The sequence below is a fragment of the Meleagris gallopavo genome, chromosome 6, assembly GCF_000146605.3.
Source record: "Meleagris gallopavo isolate NT-WF06-2002-E0010 breed Aviagen turkey brand Nicholas breeding stock chromosome 6, Turkey_5.1, whole genome shotgun sequence".
Taxonomy (NCBI): Eukaryota; Metazoa; Chordata; class Aves; order Galliformes; family Phasianidae; genus Meleagris; species Meleagris gallopavo.
In genome coordinates this window covers 11,177,152-11,201,297 of record NC_015016.2, presented here as the reverse complement: position 1 = coordinate 11,201,297, position 24,146 = coordinate 11,177,152, and the positions used below count along the sequence as shown (strand labels likewise).

Sequence of the window (24,146 nt, the reverse complement as noted above, 5' to 3'; positions counted from 1 at the left end):
AAAACATTTGAAAAGGTAAAAGAAGGGAAAGACATTCCTAAATCGATGGCTTTACAAAAGGGAAAGCAGACTTCTATCGCTTGTTGTGATACTCTGTACTTTTGAGATTCTCATCTAATTTTTAACTGAAACTGACAATTAAAGTGTTCCATGTAGCTGGAGTCAATTGCAGGCTTCTTGTCTATCAAGTCTGATTACAACAGAGGCTTTCAGTGCTCTTTTATCTGGATACAGTGAAAATGCAAACATATGGAGAGAAGCTGGTTAGGTCTTCTTCAGTCTAAAGAAATACTAAAATTTAAAATTCCAGTATTTTTATTCCAATAAATGTTATTCTCACTACAGAGCAGTAGAGGTGACTCGTGTCATAAGTACATATCCAAGTTAAGCATTTTATTGCGCACAAAGAGTGATGGTTTGACACTTTTCAGGTCAGAAGCTGTTCTGAGTACCGCATACACAATTTGTTTGTTTTAGCAAACACCTGAATGTCGCACAGAAATATAATTACAAAAACAAAAAGCTTCTAAGATTAACACAGTATGTTCAGGAAATACATCACCGATAGTAAGCAATCAAAAAATCCCAGGCACTATTTATTACTTCGTTCAACTACAAATACAAGCATGCAGCAGCATGCTTGGAAAAAAAATGATTACGTACATACCATTCAGGTTATTTAAAATTCCTTTACTTTCAGATATTTTGGAACTGGACCAGATACAAGCATGACTGAATTGAATGAAATCTAAAACCTGAAGACTGCTAAACATTTACGCAGCTTTAAACCAAATAACTGCCCGTGTTAATTTGTATTCAGTGGGTAGGGAAAGGATGCTGGTGTTAAGAGTGCATGAGAAGAAAAACTGAGATAAAAATGGATGCCTGCCAAATGCATGAACACAATGTCCAGAAAAATAACTGATGGTAAAGAACATCCTCTCTTCTTCAGCAACAGATGTTACTGAACTGATTTAAAAAAAAATACATTGCTTTGTAGGTCATAGGGTGCAACTGCATCTGAAAAAATGTTTAGTGGCCTTTCAGTTCAGGAACACTGTGACACATGGAATCAACACTATTATTAAACCATGAAACAGACATGGGAACAAGTAAGGTTTTTGTTTGTTTGTTTGTTTGTTAGTTTGTTTTAAACTATCTGAACAGAATGGAGAAACTAAACTCAACATTATTGAGACATATTTGCATAATGACCCACTGCCTGGACGTACTTTGATCTATAAGGGTACAAGATTCAAATATAATGCTAGAAGTATAAAACACCTCTTATTCACAGTATAATTGCACATGTAAATTCACTACTGAAATTCATATAGTGCTTTATCACTGCGTTTAAAATATGATGGCAGGAGGAAATAAATTTAACTTGAATAAACATTCCAATTTCTTCTTATCTTTTCTATAATTAAGTTCTTTTTTGTTGGGTACATAGATTTTAACAACCTGAATTTTCCAATGAAACAACTTTGACAAAGTCTGAATGAAGTGCATCTACATATTTTCACACTAATTTCATGCTAATTCACCTGTTACATTCTTTTGTTTTTGTTGTGTTGGCTGATCATAGCCGCAAGGGGAATTGGGCTGCACTTTTTTGAGACGAGAAGATCAAAGGACAAAGTTTCAGGGATCTCCCACATTAGGCTTAAGCATGTCAGCCTGCACCACACGTCAGTGCTACTGAATCCATGGAAAACAGAAACATTAAGTAAAACTTTCATACTCTCATAGAAGGAAAAAAGATGAAATTTCTTTCAACACCTTTCACCAGAGGTGTGGGCCTCTCTAAAGCAGAACGTTATTCTATAAAGGAAAGCTTTTCAACATAAATCTTTAAAAATATAGGCTAAAAGAGTAAAGAAAAAAGGGTTAAAATATTAATCTAGCAATCACAGTAATTCTTTGATCTCACTTCATGTCATTAACATCATGGATTTTATCCAAATAGAAGTAGATTATGAGTGACAGGATACATTCATCAGGTACATTTAGATTAACAATTAAATGAATGTTTTGGAAGAGCTTTTTGGGATATGCAAAATATACTAGAGCAGGAAAATAAACAACTGTGCATTGTAACAAGAGTTCTTACAGTATCTGTGTTAGCTTAAAAGAAACCCAAGCTGATAAGAACATACCTCTTGCAGTTCAGAGTAAAGCTGTTGGTACAGAGCTACTTGCATTTGCTTCCCTCAGGAAGTTATTGAGCACTGCTGTATACAGCACAGAACTAAACGTTTCAACTACACACAGCATGTAAACTAACAGACTTCTTCCAACATGTTGTACAAGGGAAAGAAGGAATCTCCAGAGTCTGCAGCATTCACAGGTTAACTTGTTGCCCGTGTTCTCCTGCACATTTTTTCCTTTCTGACACTAGCTTTCAGCACTGTCAGATCTGTATTCCTTAAAGAAGACATATGGTTACAGAAAGTCTCAACTCAGACATGCCACGACAACCAATTTGGCACTAACTTGTTGTTTAACGTTAAACTTTTGTGCTCGATGAGGTTTAATTAAGAAAATATACACAGAACACTGTGGTAATTTTTTCACTTGCTTGTGTACTACAGAAGTCAAAGGATACTATACAGAAATGTATATAACCTGCCTGGTGTTGTTTTCTCTTGGTTAAAATTCAGCACATTTAACTGATAAGATCTATGCTACATCACATACCAGAAGCAAGACAACTTCCAAGCTTACATCAACAGTGTCTCGCAAAGGTCCATTTTGTACCAGCACTCTAATTCAGTGCATTCTGAGAGTTACAACTTCCATTTGGAAGAGGCAGTAAGGACTATCGGAAGTCATACAACATAAAACTTCAGCTGAAACTTCTGAACTGTGGAACTAAATCAAAATAATGTTTTCAGTTTGGTAGCAGCATATCCAGCCAAGATCACACAGACGCTGGAGTTCCTAAAATTCTCTACAATAAACTTAATGCACATAGTGACATTTCTGAACAATTTTTTGCAACACATTATGAACACATAATGTGAAGTACATTAATTATAATGGATGGAATGATGGACTGCACAAAGAAGATGCATTCACAGTGAGCTGAGACAAATTATTAGTAAAAAGAAATCATACCATAATTTTAGTACTTAAAACATGTAATAACTTTCAATGTCTACTTCAGATTTTAGATAGGAACACTCACTTCTGTATATATTCATCAGTACCTCTAGAGTAAATCCCTTATTACACTGAATTCACAGAAATAGAAGTTCAGTTGAACTTCTCTTCTGGGAGATGCTTGAAGGAGTGCAGTCAAATTTCTGCTTCTCTGAGCTTACAAATCTTCTGATGAGGGTGTAACTGCTTCATACTCTGTATTTTGCTTTTCCACGATCATTGATAACACATATGTGCTGAAAAAAATTCAACACTGATTACAACAGCATAGTTAATTACATTATTAATCATTAATGTATTGTTCAGAAATAATTCTGTCTGGCCAACCCAGTAATCTTGCTATTATCCTTCCTCTCCAGAGACCTGAAATTGAATTCTGATTTCACTTGCTACCTACTGCAATTTCTGGCACTCACAATTGCCAGCATCCAGCTCCACCACTGGGAGTAACACAGGAAGCAATGATAAGGGCTGGTAAAGCTTGCATCATTATCTGAGAAAAGGAACATAGTAGTAAAATGCCCAAGTTGTCTAAAATAGCTGTATTTCAGTTGTTACTGCTGTCACTGCATTTACTGGGAGTGAAGGAACTGTGATGTTCTAGGCTCACAGAAGATAGAAGCATGGCAGAAGTGACAACTTCTGCTCTTAGTGGCTAAGAGATGGGAAGGAAGCATCCACAGTGATGAGCAGCGACTCCTCTGGATTATCTGAGCTTTTGCAAGGAGTTCTACACTCACTGGGAGGATCCAGCCATGGCATTGGACCCCAGGAATAAGATAAATTACAGTCTCTAAAACCCTATAAAACAGTGATTTTTTTTTAAAAAAAAGAAACTTACGTTCAGATCTCTGAAGTACTCGTTGTAGTCTAAGGCATATCCTACCACAAATAAATCTGGAATTTCAAATCCATAATCTGTATTGAGATAAATAACAAACAGCATCAGTACAAGATAGGCTCCTATATAGCCCTTAAATACATCTGTTAGTTTCCCGATCAGAAAACTATGGATAGGCAAAGTCAGTTCAGGTTATGTTACTTTTGACTAAGACACCAAGGTCAGCAAGCAGCCCATTATGCTCACAGACTGTTTGTGACAGGCTTGTGAACAGTCAGCGGAGAGCAGGAGAGCTGTTTACAACTACCAATGGTAGAACAGACATATTGTTTAAGGAAACCAAAATCAGAGCCCAAAAATTCTGCTCTCCAGAGGGGCAGCTCCATTGGTATATATGTGCAATGACAACTGTCCAGAAGTACATAAATAACAAAAAAAAAGTATAACTTTAATTCAGAAGTTGCTCACAGAACTACTCAGAGGGTTATGTATTTTCTTCTGAGGGTAGGCAAAACTATTATGCATATCATCCTACCAAAACGTGTCACATGCTTCTTAAATTAAAGCCCAATCTTACGAAGACTCATGCCCATGCCTAACCAAGTAACTGCACGCAGTGTGGCTGAATCATACAACTCACACACTTCAAACTAATCTTAGACATGCAGCTTTATGAGTGTGAAGTTGTGTGCGTACCAGCACTATAGAAAATGAGTTAGACTCTCTCCGAGTTGCCCGTTATGTAACTAGAGAAGAACTGAACCTTGTGGACACCTTTTTTTTTTTTTCCCCCGTATGACTTTTTACAGCATAAAAAATTACAGGTATTCAAGTGAGGATTTTTATTCACTTGTTACAAACTATGGGAAATAAAGACACCTTGGAATCACAGATTCAAGTATGTGAGGAAATGACATACTGATTTAAAGGGTGACCTCCGATGCTTTATAAAATTCGTCACAGTAAAAGTAAACAAGAAAGTGGAAAAAACCTGTTGTAGCCACATACCTGATATTACATCATTTTTTCTACAAAATCTAAAATGACAGTAGCATGGTACAGCTTCATTTAGGGCTCTGATTAAGTATAGTACAGGGAAAAGTGGTGCTGCTATGAGAAAGCTTAAAAAGCCCATTTTATCTTTTTCTTTTTTTGGGGGGGGGGATGAATATTATGTTATTGTATTATTGTTTACCCTTTAAACAATAATACTTCTCAAAAATATTTTTTTAAATGTTAATGTGCTATAACTATACACAACTTACAAATAATGAGGTCACTAAGAAAAAGTTCCGGTGAATTTCAGCAGCTCCTCTAAGGAGATGTTAATAAAGAAGGAAAAGGAAGAAATGGACTTTCTCTTCCACAAAGCTTGTCAGGGACAGGAGAGAAAGCAATCACCTTTCATGGGTAACACTTAACCCCTTCATAACTTCCTTATGAAATCAGTAATCTGCAGAAAACATCAAATAAGGCTGGGCTTAAACTACCTTAACACAAATCTTTCAATTGCATCCCATACTCCCCCTGCCAACTGATATCTTATAATACTTCTAACTGTCCACCTAATGAGAGAATAACAGTAACTTCTTGAACTGGGATATAAAGAATTTCACAGCAACACTCACAGTCTGGTCTGTACCCATCAGGCCAAGATGTTCTTTTCACCAACAAACTGTAAAAAACAAAAAAGTCTAGATATTCACCAGAATAAAAAACAGTTTTCTCTGTCAAAAAATATAAAATAGAAAAAATAAAAAACAACCCACAGCTTCTGAGCCATATGAATCACTGTTTGTTATCTTTCTGCTACTTCTTTGACAATAATCTAATGGTAGGGAAGAGATGGGTGTGTTTCCCTTCGAAGTCTATCAATGCCAGTCTTGAAATGGCTGAAGAGGAATGAATGGGGCTGAATGTCACTGCAGAACAATACAGTGGCATTTCTTCTCCTGTCCTCCACCCTCCCCTTTGTGACTCAGGTAGCTTCTGTGCAGAGCTCCCCATGTGATATGGCAGCACAGCTGTAAAGCAGGATCTTGGAACAGGAATCTCACTGAGAAATATGTTGGGCTGGACTAATTAATTACTAAGTTTTGTGATCATTTTACTCACCTTGCCACTTTAATCATTTTTGGATTATATTTTTCTATATGATTAAGCAGAACCTTCATAGTCCTTCCAGTCCCAACAATATCCTTGTAAAACATGAAAAATACAATAAGTTAAAACAAAGGAAAGCTGAAAAGAGGAAATCTGGACAATGACTGAGCAGTTCCACATTCTTATTTTGTAGAAATTATACTATTATACACTCTTTGAAGCAATCACTTTCTACTCATGAAATAAAGAATGAAAGGACTCCCCATTTCCTCTTGAAAATAGATATGCTTCTAGTAGTTGGGATCTTACAAGGGACTAGGGATGACTTTATTGAGCAGTGCAAGTATACAGGGATCAGAATTTCTAATTATGATCAAGAATACCATATGTCAATACCTCTCCATCTCAGGGCTAGATCTCCTCTATTTGTTGTTTTCTTAGCCCAGTACAAATGAGTATTTTCCAGATCTGCTGTGCTCAACCTAATCTGAAGGAAATCAGTACATACCTGGCTACACAACTGAATACACATGGGGAGCAGCTGTTGATTCTGAACTCACTGAGTGTGTATTTTTCATTAGTAAAACCTTATCTTTGCTCCCCAACTATCTACAAACATAAATAGATTTTGCTGCAGACATTTTTCAAGTTTACAGCAGTTAGCATTGGATGGAGCTTGTAGCAGTTACTCAGGTAACCATCCATCTCTCTGGCTGATGACTTTTTTCCCCTTTGCTATGGGAAGACATTCCAGCATCTATTCATTTTCTTCATTACACTATCCAGCCTACTTCTCACACATGCAGACTGGGCCTGAAGTGTCAGTCAGATTTTGACATGCTCTTGAAGCATCCCAGTCAATTTTCTGACATTTTAACACAGAATCACCTACATTATTAATTAAGAAAGATTTTGCAGCACCACTGAAGTGACACATTATTTTCCTCTAGAACTGAATGCTGTTGATCTAATCAGCAACATATCTACGATGGATCTCTCCAGGGGACACTCCAAGGTGCAGTGCTAATGAACAGGAGCCATGGGGACTTGAGAGAATGACTGACATTCCCATGCAGCGTGTGAACAACCCTGAAGTTGTAAAGCATATGTAAGGCTGTGTTGCCATTTCAAAGTTGTGCAATAGGGAAATTCAGGGCACAACTGCAGTTGATCCGTTGTCTTCCAAGGTACAGAACAGCCTGCAGGAGATCATGAAGCTCTGAAAACAACAAATCAAGTGACATAGAAACACAAACTCCTGGCTATCACAAGGCAGAGTCTAAATTAGAGTGGTGGCAATGTAGTTTGATCTCTTTGCAGTTGCAAAAAGACTGAGAGGTTATTAAGTAAAACATCTCCCTCTCACCACTTCGCAGTCAAACAATCTAAATACAGCCATGTTTTAGATGCTGAGCACACAACAAAGACTTGACTAGGTGACTTTCTCCAAGTACAGTATGACAGAAACAGCCAACTTACCTCAACAATTAAAACATTCTGGAAAAAGAAAAGAAAAAAAAAAAGTTACACAGTTTTCACAAACTAAGCGGAAGAAATGCTTGAAAAAGTGATAGGGCCATGTGCATATGTACAGCTGGGTAGGACACAGCTTCCTCTTTCATTTCTGTGCCCTGAATGAGAGCCAGCCATTTCTGGTCATAGCCAGGGACTATGGCTTTATTCGGCTTTGTCTGGATTATTCCCCTTGTACTAGAATGGATGTAGCTCTGAAAAACACACCTGGATGGAAGAAATACAAATGGGATGAACTCTACTTCCTTGCAGTGTGTCCAGCAATGTACTACAGTGTAACCAATAGTTTACTAAAATGTACCTAATGTTAATATTAGACTGCAGCTCTAGACTCTAAAATTAGACTCTAAAATTCTTCCTCTCCCCACACCCCCAGAAATCTCACAGTGAAGGATTACAAGGCAAGTTCTATGTCTCACTCTCAGGCTGCAAAGCACCCTCTTCAACTATTGCTGCCGAAATCAGTAGTGCTACTTGAAGAGAAATGGTCCAAGACATGTCAAGCCTTATGAGAGTGTGATTACACAGGCTCAGCTTTTTGCTGACATGGCTCATAACTGTCCCTGGAATCACAGTATATAAGGCAACTTCTGTTCTCCTATTAAAAGCAATAATAAGAAATAAGAAACTACTTATTAGAGGACATTATCATATGCATGTTCAAAGGGATAGTGTACTCTCTTACAGTTTTGCATTAAGATCAGCTTTCTGAGATGGAACTTAGAATAACAGAAGCCAAGTTTTTGTACAATATCTATCAATCCATGTATTCATCTTACATGTATATGATCACTGCACATCCTGCAAAACCTTGAGACAAATAGTTTCATATCCATGCGATTGTTCACCAGACCAGCATACATTCCCTCTCTTGCAAGCTTTGCTACACGGTAACAAAGTAACATGGATACTGTCTAACTTTCCTTTCAATCACACAGTCCCAAATCTGAGAGCTCTGAGAAAGACTCAAACACCATGGAGATGAAGCTCCTGCAGGGTCTGTATTTATAAACAGAGTAACAGAGTGGCTTTGCCAAACTCATTAATAGGTATAATTTTTTTTTTTAATTTGCATAATAGAACTGATCAATACAAATCACACACACACACACGCATATGTCCAGGTTGCCGTCCCTCCTAATAATTACAGTGCTTGGCAGGGAATTGTGGCATGCTTCATGCACACAACCACTGCAGAAATGTGTTTCCACACACTGTATAATCCCTAGATGCTTCTGAAATGGCAAAACACTTGGTAAAGGTGTGGAGGGAACTCCCAGCAGTAGTTCAGTTAGTGTCAGCGATGGAGGTATCACTCAAGAAAGCCACTAATTTAGACTGAGCTCTGATGGAATGTATGTTAATCTCAGAGAGTGGCTCCTTTTTGGTGTTTCCAAAACAGGTTTCACTGGTCGTTATCCTGCTTGGCACTCCTGACTTTCAACCTCCCAGCTGCTGACAAAAACAACTCTGGGTCTGAAAGACCTAAAGCTGTGGAGGTAAAAATTCAAAGGCCTCTCAATAACGCAAGTCCAAGATGTCCTACCTCTAAAAACTTCTTCCTTCAAAAAAGAATGGAAATACAGAAATCCTCTAGATAAAATGAAGAGATCAAACCCATCTTTGGGAGAAGCTTACGGTAAACTTACAGGGATACACATTCTTAATGGAAGACATTTGGTTCTAAAAAATTTGGCTCTCATCTGGTTTCCAGGATGACTTTGGAGAAAACACTTCCAAAGACTAGCTCAGGACACTTGGGTCTAAGGCATGAGCAGATCACTTGATTCCGTCAGTGGACGCTTGAAGATTATCTGCAGGAGTATTGGTTTAACCATCCCCCACGAAACTTGCACAGCAGGTGACACACATAGCTGCCATATTTATAATATGATTAATCTATATATTTATAATATTCAGAGGGAGCAGAAGAGTGGACAAGTATGCAGAGGTATAGGAAAGAAGTTGGTCAGAACTAAAGATGGAAATGAACAGTCTGGGATGATTGTAACTGGCATAGAAGCATAGAATCATTTGAGTTGGAAGAGACTTTTATAGGCCACCTGGTCCAACCCCCCACCAATGAACATGGACATCTACACTAGATCAGGTGCTCAGAGCCCCATCCAGCCTGACCTTATGTGTCTCCAGGGACGGGGCATCCACCACCTCTCTGGGCAACCTGTGCCAGTTCTTCACTACCGTTATTGTATAAAAAACATTTTTCTTATATCTTGTAGAAGAGGCTCACCTGTTAATGTCAGTTTGACATTCTGAATTACTCTGCCAGTTTACTGTGTCTCTTAGTCTATTGACAAGAACTTTACAACTAAAGGAAAAGCACAGATCTTCTAGTGACAAGACCTATCCAGCAGGTATGGCAAGAGACGTGAAACACCAAATCTAGTATGGCAGAGACTGCATTAGTGGTCTGTCCAGGGTTCTGTAAAGGCTGATTCCTCTCCAGTCGAAGAATAGGGCAGTGTAGGGGCTTCATCAATCAAGGTGCAATCCTACAGTGTCCCAGCAAGATAAATAGGACAGCCCTGAGGCAGACTCAACAAACAGTCTAGATTATCAGGTCAGTTCATGGCAAGGAGGCAGGTCTGAGGCTAAGCTCAGATATTAGTCCACAAGTCAGGATCAAGTCCAGTGAAAGTAACCAAGGCTAAACATAACCTGCTGATTGCCAGATCAGTTCACAGTGATGAGACAGATCCAAAGTTAATCGAGGAAGTCAGTCTGTGAGTCAGGGTCCCAAGTGACAGGGTTTGTTAGTAAGGCACAGGAATGGCTGGAGCTGAATATCAGTACTCACACAGAACAGATTGGTCATGGATTAAAAACTCAGGGTTGAGCATAACTGGGATCACCATGTTCACAGGAGTGGATAGTAGGCCTGGTTGAGACTTTTCAGGATCACTAAGGCCTAATAAGAACACTCAGGGGACTAACAGACTGAGAGAAAATCATAGTCCTGGGATATTTCATCTATAGACAAAGATGTGTTTTTTTTTCCTACAGTAGCTAGCTTCAGTTATCCTATCATGAATAGCAACATAGATACTCTTGCTTACTTGCAAGCAGAAATCATAAATGAAGGGAAAGCAGCCTCTCTAGACATGAAACTGAGGTTAAACCAATAGGGAGGAACAAACCTTGCTAGTTAACTAATGAGAAGAAATAATCATAGGTATTAATAGAAAGCAGGGCTGAGATCTTGAAAGATCATTTAGATCTCTTTTGGCCCAGAGAATCAACTTAAGCTATTCCTCACAGATAATCTGATTTTCCTCTTCTTCAACATGATGAAGATTTCAGATTTGGGATAATCAGGTAATATGTCTCAGTGACTCAATATCTAAGAGAAAAAATACAGTAGAAAAGTTCTGTTGCTATTTGGCCAGAACTTGTTTTGCTGTGGACACGGTAAAAAAAAAATATTTTCTTTCTTCCACATTTTAAGATAGATAAATTTCCTGTTTCCTCTTCTTCAGATTAAACAGATCCTATTTATTTGTTTTCTCACAAGTTGCATTTTCTAGATTCCTGAACATTCTTTTGTTCTCCTCTAGAACCCATTCAGCTGGTCAGAATTCTTCTCCAGCTGCGGTGCCCCAAGCTAGAGAGAAGCCTTTCCTAGTCTCAAGAAGAATAAAAGAGCCACTCTCCATACCTTTTAAATTATCCTACTTTCTATAAATTCCATATAGTGGTTACAACTTCTGTAAAGCTATGCTGCTGTCTCATGTTCAATTTGTGATCCATCTATCATCTCCAGCACAGAACTGTTGCTTAGTCAGTCCTTTTCCACTTGCACTTATGCAAAAGATTCTGTATAAACATGGAAGTTAGTATTCATCTTGTCTGTTGTTGCACGTCATTCTTTGCGTCAAATTCTTAAATTAATTTCTTAAGATCATAATCCTATACTGTAGTATTTTTCCAGGTAGTATCATTAGCATTAAATGCTAATTTCATCTTTTAAGTAATGAATATTGTAGTTATTGAAGAACACGTTTTAATGCACCCAGTCTGACAATGAAGCATAATGGTTTCTTGAGAACATCTTTCCAACCAGTTATACATTCACCTAATAGAAATTTAATTTAGTCTACATTTCGCTATCACAGATGACTCATGAGAAGGAAGGAAAATGAATGTGGAATCAGACATGCCTGAAGGGTTTGTCTGGCACTAATAGCCACCTGCACGAGACTTCAACAGAGGGGTAAGATCTTGTATTGATTAATTACCTTGAGAAGCAATGATACTGGTGGACTCTGAATTTCTCTAACCAGTGTTCTGTTATTCCTACCACTTCCTCTTCAGATTCAGTGAGCCCAAGAGTTGTAAATTACATACACTGAGAGATTTGTTTCTTTGAAAGTCCCTTTAATCAGGTAGCTGTCTAGCTAAGGAAACACAGATATTCTGGTTTGTATTATGCATACTCTCATTATTGCCAAAACATGAATGAGTATTTTCTATGCTTTGGAGACACCCTTTACGTAAGAACTTTGTAGTGGATAAGCCACTCTAAAATATTTAGATATGAAAACACATATTAGTAAGCAGGCATCCTGATGGTCGAGAATGATAACACTAATCCCTGTTTTGATTAGGCAGGCTTACTGTGACTGAAGTCATCATATTTAACTTTTGCTTGTGAATGAGAGCATTCAAAGTAGTTTGCCATCCTCCAGCACCAGAAATCATCTCCAGGAAAATAACATGATGTGGTGGGTCACAGACTGTATTGCTACCTATCCTCTACCTTTCTATTACTGAAGTGGACAACTGCTTGGAGGGCTCCAGGAAAGAGATGGCATTGCAAAGTAGCAGAGAAACAAACTGCCAAGGAGTGTTTTGACACGCAGTATCTGAAAGCAGGTAGTAGTGATATACAACTACAGTTGGTTGAACTGGATTTGCTTTTTCTTGAGCAGATAGGATAGGAGAAGATAAAAGAAGAATGCAGTGGATAAAACAAATTAGTACACTAGCAGTAATGTCACCAGCATCCTAAATGGAAAACTGGCTGCATCCAGCATCCCTTGGGAAAGGTAACAGATATGAGCAAGTCTTTATTCAGCTTCACCACGAGCTGGGGGGTAAGAGACTGGCAGAATTCATCAGCTTGTGATGTTACTGCAGCAACTGACAGCTGGACACATGATGTGACAATACAAGATGCCAAAGAAAAGGTCTTTATCCAAGCATATGCAAATGTTTGAGGCTCCTATACCACAAAGATCAAGACTGTTTTGTCCTTTCAGATACAGCTGTGGTGGCTGCAGAGGAGGAAACCACATGAAAAGTAATCTGCCCTTCTGGCATGCATTTGATATTTTCTATCTATTTTTGGAGCTTGAAGAACAGGAAATAAGAATATTTACTGACACAGTGACTAGACTGAAGATGGCTTAATTTCTGAGCCATTCTCACCAATCCAAGCTATGGAAGTAAGTCCATAAATCTAATAATGATTCCAACATATCTTACAGTGAGACAAAGAGAGAAAAAAGTCAATTTCTAAAATATATTCTGAAAATACTTCTCGTAGTCCAAATAAAGAAGGGGCAGTGGCTCAACTCAGAGACCAAAACACCTTTCCACTGAGTCATTACAAAAGTTCCAGTAGCTTTCATTGCTGATAGATCAGAGGAATGGTTGGGAGCTGACAGGTATGGGTGACTGTGATTTGTCCTGTGATCACAGCTTTCTCTACCAGGTAGTAGGCTGGTGCAATATGTGTCCTAACTGTGTTTTATAAATGCAAGAGAGAGTTTCTGCAAATTCTCCACTTTTGAGTGACCAGGATGCACACAATTTCAGACTCTGCACATAGATATTTGCACTGAGCAGAAACGATATTCACAAGGCGAACTGTTTTGAACTGAATTTACACAAAGATAAAAATTTGCTCTTGTATCCTTCTTTAGATGGTAGTAGAAATTGGTTGTCACAAAAAAAGGAGTTTTTGATAGTATTACTGTTATATATAATGAAGAAGCAGTCATTTCTGTATTTAGTATTTATTTCATACATAGTTCCTGTATTCAGTAGGAATTTCTTGTCTCAAAAAGACGTAATTTCACTTTCATAAAATGCCATGCATTTGTGAATTTAAAAATTAAAATGGAAATCTGCAAAAACTGAGAAACAGTGTTCTGTAGTCTACTGTCTTTCAGTGCCACATGAGCTAATACACAGCGTGAAAGTAGGCTGGTATTGTAACACACGTAAGGAAAATCCTGACTTATGATAAACTGAAAAATAATCCAGCCCTGAGTCAATACATTTCTATTGTTTACCTTCCCACAGGTCAATAACAAATGGAACAATGTCAGCTAACAAGACTAAGCAGAGTAATGAGATCATGTATAAATCCTACCTGATAGTAATAAGTTCAATGGAAATTACTTTTTTTCTTCCTGGAAAATAATAACTTTTTTTTCCCTAGATTTTGACTTATGTTCCACTTAAAAGCTTTATTTCAAAGAAAAAAAATCCTATGCTTTGAAATAATTAGTTAATAAGTGTTCAAGGGAAAACTTGTCTTTGTATTCATATCAAATGTAATTTTTTTGTAAGTGAAAACACAGTTATAAATTTAGAAAGAGCATTTCCTCAAAAGCAGAAACTCTACTGAAATAATCAAATAAAGAACAATACTTAAAGCAATACTACAGCTAACAGGACAAACATAGTCCTTGCAAGTATAGCAAGGAAATCAGGTAGGTACACAAACAAATTATATTCTCCTTAAATGTCTCAGTATAAAATCAATATAATACTACGTATACACATTTTAAAAAATAAAAGCTGTTAAAAAACAGAAAGAACTGAAAAATGAGAAAAGGAAAATTACTTCAAACCTGGAAAAAGACACCTTACAGTGAAGCTAGGTTTGTAGCAGGAAGTAATAGCTTTTATTTAATTAACAGCCCAGTTCCCAGCGGGAGAACATTTTTCACAAAGGAACTTTGACCTCTCAGCCCACAACCTCAAAGAGACCACAAAATACCTTCAACAGCTGAGCCTGGGAACAAAAATTCACAACTGCTGTATGCAGTAGAAATCACGGACTCGATGAAATATGGAGTTTATGGCACATTATAATCTTCCACCGCAGCTGACCTCCAACTCATTTATCAATGTTCCACAGCTGATAATTTGCTCTTATTTTAGCTCAGAGGAATTCTTAACATTTTTATCTGCCTTTTTGGTCGTAGGGCAGGTGATTGTGTAGGGCAATTACCCTTTTCTCCCAAACTGTCTAACTCATTGCCATCTTAGGTTAAAATTAATAATTATTGCTAATCTGCACTTAGCTTGAAGTTTGCTGATTCTATTCAGACCAACAGAAGGACCTGCGTACTTGAACTGTTTTTTCTTCCAACTATAGCCACTGGTCTAATATGAATTTCTAGTTGTTAATTCTACCTTAAATCCTTGCCACTTCTTCACAACAGGCTCCCAATGAGTTGTTCTTTATCTAAAAGAAGCTTAAGTAATGACTGGACGATGGGCAAACATGCAACATGGAGCAATATAAGTTTGATAACAGTAGGCAGCTCAATTTAGTAAGCAAAAGGATTAAAAAGGCAACAGTCAGCAAAAATGTGGTCAGCAAAAAAGCTGACCAAATTCAGACGGGAAAATTAGGTTCACATTTCAGCAGTGATGACAGTTAACTGTTGGTAAAACACTCCTGAAGTTTGTGGGCTTCTCCATCAAGTTGTTAAAGCTGGACTTCAAAATAGTTGGTAGCTCCAAAGAGAAACTTTAGCCACATTGAAAAAATTGGGGGGTGGGACCCTTCAATCTAAATTATCCAGTGGCTGAAACAAGAACATAACAGTACTTTTGGATCTTTAAAAGAAAACAAAAATAAATAAAGAAAAAAAAAAGAAAAAAGAAAAATGAAAAATGAACAATAATTTAGCCAGATTTGTGGAATTTTAAGGCAGTAATTCAAAAGAGCTGCTATAAGTTTTGTAGAGCCCACAGAAGGTAACCAGACAGCAAGCTTAAAAGAAGGAATAACAACTTTTTCATACACATCTCATATATGAAACTCTTTGCTGCAGGATCCTGTAGGACTGTTAGAGGCATACCTGGAATTACTAGGAGATTAGACAAATGGGAATAGCAATTCTAGCACTGGATCTACTCAGAGTGATAGCCCGGACGTAATCTCGAAAGTCTGTGTATCAGCTGTGTTTCACATATCCTTTCCTAGTAAGATTCCAGTTAAGTGCTGCTGAAGATGTAACACAAGCTGAAACAGACCTTTCATCTTATATATTATGGCAATAATGGTCTTATGAGTGTTACAATCTAAGACAAAAAGATAAAGTTCTGTGGAAAATAAGAAATAAGAGACATGACTCCTAAGAGAGAAACTGCATTATGCTCCAGTAGCATATTCCCACATGACAAGTGCGGCAGGAAAATGGTGGACAATGGATATATTTATTTAGGTGAGATGTATATAAAGGAAGTTTAGAGATTTGCTGTGACATATCCTGCTAAAAGGAAGTGCAGACTACTGAATGGTGGACACCTTCCTCTTAGTGAAACCTTGTCTTAATATGAGCTGATCAGTTCTTTTAGGAGAGCATTACAATAGTGATGAAATGCTTAAACTAATGCAGTGAAGCACACAGAGAATAAAGGATACTGGCCTTCATTATTTCTTTCTATCTTCTGATCTTCTCCACAAATGCTCAAATCACTGGCTGTCAACAACATGATATGTTTAGCATGACTAAGGGAAACAGTCTTCCAAAAATAACATAAAGATTGATCCATGTTACAGACAGCTGAAGCATTCATGAACTCCATAATTATATCATACTAGGTTGCTAGTTTTTTTTTAATTAGAAGTTCTTGGTAACTTAAATAAGAATAATTAATTTTGTTCACATTCTCTGTAATATACAAATAGTGATAATTACATAATTATATTGGTGTAATTTTGAAAATAAATATATTAACTCAACGAAAGGAATATGTGCTTCTAAAATTGTAAGTTTGTGATTTTGTCTAACATGCCTCCTTTGCATGGATTCAAGTTGAAATGGTATAGGAACTTTTTTAAAGGTTAAAGAACAAATTACATTTGGAATGAAATGCAGAATAACCTCTGCCAGTGGAGACTTTGGACTATGTAACCAGCTCCAAAACACTTGGGTTAATTCTCTCTGATCTCCATAATTCCCACAGTTCTGGATGTCAGATTAAAATTATAATTCAATTTCTCTTCAACAAAGACACAAACCTGAAGTAATTTACAGTATACTAAGAAAAAAAACCACCACAGATACAAATAAAGGAAGTAAATGGCAATGATAATTCACAACACTGGTCCAGCTGGATCTACTAAAATTTCTATCTGTTTTAAAATTTATTTTGTATAAATGCCACAAATACTTCTAGTGTTAAGAATCATTAGTATATTATAAAGTATGATTACAGTATTAATACTAAACATTATTATATTATTAGTTTTTTTACCCAATCTACATAAATTTTCATTACCCCCTCACTTTGAAACAGCACCTCTAGTTTTCTGTGCAGTTAGTAATTACCTCCTGTTTTCAAAATGTATCCATCTTTACTAATACTCATGATAATTTTTACCCAAATGAACATTTTAACTATAGAGCAATTGAAAGCTAAGCATCTGCCTAACTAAGAATTAGCCACTGAGAAATTTTACGTTCATCACTTTCAACATTAAAGGAGATGTATTGAAATTACATTTTTTCTGCATAGAAATGAATAGTTACAAAGCATTAGAGTCTTAAGTATCAGTACTCATTTTCCAAGTACCTTCATTGATAATTCATATCACTGAAATCTTAATTTTTGCTTCTATGACCTTCTTCACATAAGAATTTCAAATTGTGGATTACTTCTTTTCAGGTAGTTTGGGTCTCTGTGTTAACTCTTCTCCTTCTCTGTCTGAATACCTCTCTTTTTCATTATTTGGATCATTATACATTTTTTGCTGGGCTTTTAATATTTTCAAAACAAGAGCATATTCTATAGAGATACAGAGGAGAAATTCTTCCTTCCAAAGAGCTTTTATCCTTAACTGCTTTTTTTTAATTTTCTTTTTAAAAAAAGTTTAACTTTCTTTAAGCTTTCTCAGAAAAAAAAGCATTGTTACAGAATAGCATGTTCATAATTATATACTCAATTTTTTTTTTTCCACACAAAGAAATGATTCAGCTTTTCACTAAGATTTTTTGGTAGCCATAGTTCAAGGTATTATTACTTAATGAAGAACAATTTAAGATCTGAATCTCAGAATCTTTTCTGTAATTTTCGGAACTGTTAGAAGTTATTTATGGTCTCCAGTCTTACAAAAAGTTAATGGAACTTACAGGCACTCTCAGAAACAGTTTCCATGATTATTAAGTGAATATGATTTAACCTCGCATATTAATTTTTCAATATAATTACAATTTTCTATAATAAGTATTCTAAGAAGTCAGAAGCATTTAGCTGACTTAGAAGCAGGAAAGTTGAATTCCACCCGTAAGTCTTCCACTAATTCATCCAGTGTCTTTAAAGCCAGCAGTTTTAAAAGCCAGAAGCTAAACTAAGGTATTAAAACACACTTCAGGAAAAGATTTACACTGGCTGTAGGAGGCTCTGAATCAGTCCACAAATGATTGATTAGCAAAACATGCTAAATACTTCCACTAATTGCTTAAGTCAACAACAGATGTAGGAATCGGCATCAGTGGACATAAGGCTACTCCTTCGTATATCCAACTTTAGACACACAGGTCCAAGCATTTGAGCTCAAGCCTTGTTCAGATCTGCAATCAGAAAAACAAGTCTTAAGGAAACCCCATCTTCATGTCTTATAGCGACATGCGATTTACTTGTTCACCCATCAGCAGAGACAACCATACGTACAACCTCTGTACATGCCCTTTCAGCAGTCAGACCATGTCCCATCCCACTCTCCTTTCCTGCCTCTCTGCACCCAGCTTCTAACACAGGGCTTCATCCCTGATCAGTAACCACCGTGGTTCCCAAATCAGCGCATCCACACTTATCCAGGATCCTGGTCTCTTTTCCTAGCACAATCCCAAACATTACTTTTTTTGGCCTTCTCCTTCTAGCTTCGCACATATTATGTCCCTGCTCCCAAACGTGGGAGCAGGGGGCAGTGTCAATAAGAAAAGGTCACCAGGATTTTCAATATAAGGAAACACTGTGCTTCATTTTTGGCAAGAACAGAACTACTTGGGCTAAATTTTCCCTTCTCACTCACACGTATATGTACACAAAAGTCCCAATACAAAAAGTAATATTTTGCCCCAGAGAATTCAAATCATGCTAGGCTGTGTCTGGAAAATATATAAACAGCTGAAACTAAGATCTGTCTCACCAGGGTCTCATCAAGAAAAACTGGCATTTGAAGATGAGAAAGGGGCTGGCCAAGAAGATAAGAAAGGGCTTGGACTACCTGAGAAGGAGAAATTATAGGTGCACTGACAGTTCTCCTGTGAATAGAGAAACATATGTAAAACCATTGTAGAAGAACAAGTTACTCCAGCAACTGGATATTAGAGAGCAGCAAATGAATTACTATTTCACAAGAACGTGATGAACACTTTCAGGATAATTTGCAAAAAACACTCACCCATCAGAATTTAGAAGTGTAAACTGAGGACATGTGTATCACTAAGATATTTGGAGAATACTGGCATTTTTTATTGAAGTTCTAGCTGTATCCAAGCCTATTTAATATTAATGAAATATTCAACATTTACTTTTTCTATTCTTTTTTGTGTGCTACAGTACAACAAAGCAAATGAGATAGCTAGTGCTAGCTACATTTGAGTGCTTTGAAGAAAATGATGTTATTTAGTGCCAACTAATACAAAAGTAACTGCATGTACAGTACGAATAACAAAACTAGTATTATGTTGCCTTAATGCATAAGTAAAGAATCCATTTCTGACCATTTTCCACACAGACCATTTGCCTAATGAAATCAGCCTTCCTTCCTCTTCAAAGCACTGCTTTGTATTGTCATGGTTGGATGAAAATAGCCTTTTCACTGGTTCAAACCACTCCATTTCATTACCACAGTGTTTAATCATAGTGCAAAGCAAATTCAGTTGTACAGACCACCTGAAGTTGAAATTAAAAAATCCCATTTGATTAGCTGAGTGAAAGATACCACTGCTGCACTTTGTACAGCAGGCAAAATTATCTTAAACCCCTCATATGCTGAATTTGACAGGGATACTCAAAGTGCACTTTGCCTGCATGCACCCTCCAAGGGTAGAAAATACAAGGCTCAGAATACAAATAAGCCCTGAGGAAGCATTCCAGCACAAATTTTGCCCGCAGTATCAGTGATGGTATATATGCAACTATTTGGCAAATCCCTACCCTATTGGGATGAAGGGGCCACTTCTGACCTTTCGAGGCATCTGCAATCTGAAAGCAATGGCATTACAGCAATTCAGTGGACATGAATATATTTCTTTGATTGCAGTTTTAGTATCTGTCTTGAAAATGACAGTTCATGTGCAAAATTACACAGCTTTTCTCAACCACTTATAGTGGATGTATTTACTTTCTGAATTTTAAAATTAACAAACCTTTCCAGTCAGCTTTGAAAGATCATCTCCTCCCATTATCTGCATATCTTGCATAGACTGATCATTCTGAAAGAAAAAATACAAAACTTTGAAATTGGATGTAGCAGTATAAAATAGAAGTATAAAAACATTAACAGTATTTTTATCTTTCACGGTCTTGGATACTGGATACTTGGATACTCAAATAATTATTAGCACTGATTTATGACAGAAAGACATTAATTCCAATGGCTTCTACCATCTCCTGGTTGTATTAACACCAAGATCAAGCTTCAGGGCTTACTGAACTAGAAAATATTGCTTTTTTTTTTTAATAAGTGATGTTTCCTTGGTTGCTCTTTCTTAGCACGAAAAGTGTAACATATTTGTCCCTTCCAAAACAAGAGAACAGGTGCAACTCAACATTTGACAAAACACCTGTAAATACATTCTTTTTGCAGAAGAGTTTTTATAAACACAGACAAAATTTACCTTTGTCTGTCACTCACACTCAGCTATGAGAGAAGAAATGCATTCAGGCTTTTTCGTGGAACATGTTTTGCAATTATCATTTTCTATGAAGAAAAGTTACAGCATAGATGTGTATGGCCATACAGTTTCAAGAGTTTATTTCTTCTTTTTCCACTAGCGTGAACATAAAATCCATGAGATCAATTCAGTAAACCAAAATACTGTCAATCAGTCAGACTGACCTTATCCCAGCAGAATAGTATGCTTCGATTTTCCTACTAGGAAAGGTATTTACAAAAAAAAAACCAAAAACTTCAGTAAAACTTTTTCTTTAGATATATTTGCTTTACAGACATATGCAACTGATGTCAGTTCTGATGGAAAATTCTCAGACTAGCTCTACTTTAAACACATTAACAGCAGCATGCAATGTAAAGGAGGTAGCAAATTAAAAAATACATAGTAACAGCAAGTCTGTATGACTTTCCTAAAGAAAACAACAGCAAAATTAAGTACAATTAATATAGGTTTTTTTGAGAAATTGGTGCATGTGCTACTCTAATCTCCCTACTCACAAGAGATAGGCTGGTCCAGCTTTATTAATAGCTGCAGTACTACAACATGACCCTGCAGTTGACTAATAACCAGTAAGCTTTACCATTACGAACAACTGCTGAAAACGCAACATCGGAATACATTTGCTTTTTTTTTTTTCATAAATAAACCCAATTCTCTGAAGTCAAATATTTTTCAAAAATAACCAGTGAGACAGCAGCAGGAGCTCTCAGGTAGGTGAGGATTTCCTGGTGGACTGCAGGGTTTGTAGCAGGGTGGCATGGTTCCAGCTGCACGCCTCTGCACTTCTCCTGTGCAGGTGGGAGCTGCACCTGCCGGTGCTCCCAGCCCAGGCAGAACCCCAGGGCTTTTAGAAGCGCCACAGCAGCTACTACTTGGTCACCAGCAGTGCTACAACCCCAGCAGCCATGCATGGTCTCAGCAGCCTTCCTAGGTAACTGTAAGCAATGCTTGCAGCGTGGCCCAGAGGAGAATTTCTCCAGGTTTGCATATTGCAGACCCACCAGAAGAATTTACTTTTGATCCGATTCCACCCCCATAAAAAAATCCCATACCACAGCTTTGCACATCCATAGCACTCATTGTCTTAGAAGACAGAATGTAGCCCTGTCTTCACTTTTTCTGCAGCAGATCTAGGAGCTTTAGATGTTTTTCATGCTGCTCTAATTCGTTTCCTGGGAAACAGGGCTAGAGCTGGAATGAGAGTTACATCCATATGTCTTCTAATATAAATTCCAACATTTCTCTTATTTCTGCAAGAGTAATAGAAAAAATAACAAAGCAAGCAACTGATTCCTCAGAAGATTATTTTAAAACTAAATAGTAAGTAGAGGCAGGGAACATTTAAGCCTTAAATGCATAGGCCTTTTGTTGTAGAGCAGGCCAGTCATTCTTCAAAAGTCAGGGACATATTCAGGTCAAGAGTAGTATTAGACTATAAAAAGAAGATTCTAATATCTATCATGGAGTGTGTAACCAAGGCAGTGACAAAATATTTTTTCATTTCCAAATGAGAAAGGCTGGAACTTCAGTAACAACCAACACACAGCAGTTGAAAGGGGCAGTTGGCCCTTGGTTGCTAGCTGAAAAAGAAAGAAGAAAAAAAAGGAAAAGAAGAAGAAGACAAAAAAAAAAAAGAGAGAGACCAGTGAGGTATAGCAATTAATGAATTTGTTTATTTTTAATTTTAAAAAAATCTCTTTCAGCAGTCTTCTCAGCAACACAGTTTCCTCTGCATTTGGTATTTCTGGCTTCAGCTGAAAGGGAGATGCTTAAATAGCATTTTATTGCTGGTGAGCTGTTAAGCAAACACAAAAGCCATTGAGAGCCAGGGGATCAGAGCATCCCCTAGACTGGGTATTTACACACTGGTGGCTGTGACATAACTGCACACCATTAGGAAAATCCTTGTGTTCTGACTGGAGAATGATTGCTGTCAGAGGACAGGGCAGAGTGTTACTGTGTCTAAACACCATAAGAAATGCATCTCGGAATGCTCCATACAAGGTGCTTTCAAGAAATATGGACTAACATCTAGCATCACAGCGTAGTTATTCTATTAGGAAAAAAAAAAAAAGTTTCATTGACTTTAATGCCATTTAGAACCATCTCTACACTTATCAATTAATTCACAAAGTAAAATACATACCTGCCAAATAGCAGGTCTCAATAACACAATGTCACATTAGAGTAATTGCAACATTCATACAGAGAATGTGCACACTACGGTTGCCATAGGAACCTCACAGTGCTTTTTCCTGAGTTCTCAGTTTATAATCTCAAAATAACACTGTACTAAATGTTAAGTATAAAGCACAATAAATGTCAGGGAAAAAAAAAAAAAGGAAATCTCCTGATTCATTCAGTACCTCCTGTAGCCAATTCAGAACAGTTTGTTTAATTTTCACACTCTCAAGTCATTCAGTGCTTCTCTTTCCCTTTGGGAGACATTCCATATTTTCATACAACAGATACAATTGACTCTATGGGTCTTCTAATAAATGCAAAGACATGAATTAAAGTTTACTTTCAGTATCCCAAAGTTTCTCAATATTTTCTTTCTAACATATTTAACTGCTATCAACAAAATTTTTGCTGTTAAATGCATGAGACTAAATATAACATTCCAGATAGACATCTGAAAACCACACTGTAGTTTTGTTTGTGCAGCAAACAATGCATTGCCCTTGTTCCCAACAAATCACAATGCTTGTTGTGCCATCCCTACATTTCCATCATGCTTTATTTAATACATTTCTCTTTATTCTGTATTTAATAAATCTGCATTTTTTCAGGAAAAATTTCAATGGAGTTGTTCTACTTGCTGTGCTATGTTTTCTCACCTGTTCATCTTTGTTTTCTGATTTTATTTCCTGCAGACATTGTCATTATGTTTCCTCACACCCTATGAATACTTAATGAGTGAAAGCTAGAATGCTGCAATTTCCACCTCCATTTTTTTCAGCATGCAAGATAAAACTTTGACTTTTTATGTTGATTGAAAGTATAGATATTTAAATTCCATCTATACTAAGTCATGTCTTTTGAACTGGGTGAGGCACAGAATTATTACATCTCACTTACATCTCCTGAGATCAGCACTTGGATACAGTTCAAGTTACAAGTGAAATGAGTTGGGTGGTCTCAGGGAAATTTATTATAAACAGCATTGCTCATCTGAAAATTGCACCAAACTGTGAACATCTGTTACTCTGCAAAAGAAACAGAATCTGGAGTACATTAATATTGGGCTCAGTGAAACAAAGATAATTTTGTAACCACAAAAAAAAAAAAAAAACGAGAAGAGAAGAAGAGACGTAATAACTTACGTATAG

The 24,146-nt window shown here is 37.0% G+C and overlaps 1 protein-coding gene across 2 annotated transcripts; it reads right to left on the bottom strand.

The window, feature by feature from the left end:
• Positions 1 to 297: 297 nt before the first annotated feature.
• LOC100543251 (phosphoribosyltransferase domain-containing protein 1-like) lies at positions 298 to 20,373 on the bottom strand. 2 transcript variants are annotated; one of them, XM_031553866.1, is made up of 7 exons: positions 20,287 to 20,367; positions 20,075 to 20,122; positions 7,589 to 7,606; positions 6,122 to 6,204; positions 5,635 to 5,681; positions 4,007 to 4,083; positions 298 to 3,401 (listed from the first exon to the last, which is right to left on the bottom strand). In XM_031553866.1, exons 1-7 carry the CDS (start codon positions 20,338 to 20,340, stop codon positions 3,354 to 3,356), a joined length of 375 nt encoding a protein of 124 aa, XP_031409726.1. In that variant the 5' UTR covers positions 20,341 to 20,367; the 3' UTR covers positions 298 to 3,353. The 2 variants fall into 2 exon arrangements, with proteins under 2 accessions (XP_031409726.1, XP_031409727.1); XM_031553867.1 differs by lacking the exon at positions 20,075 to 20,122 and having other exon boundaries at positions 20,287 to 20,373.
• Between the last annotated feature and the right edge of the window lie 3,773 nt (positions 20,374 to 24,146).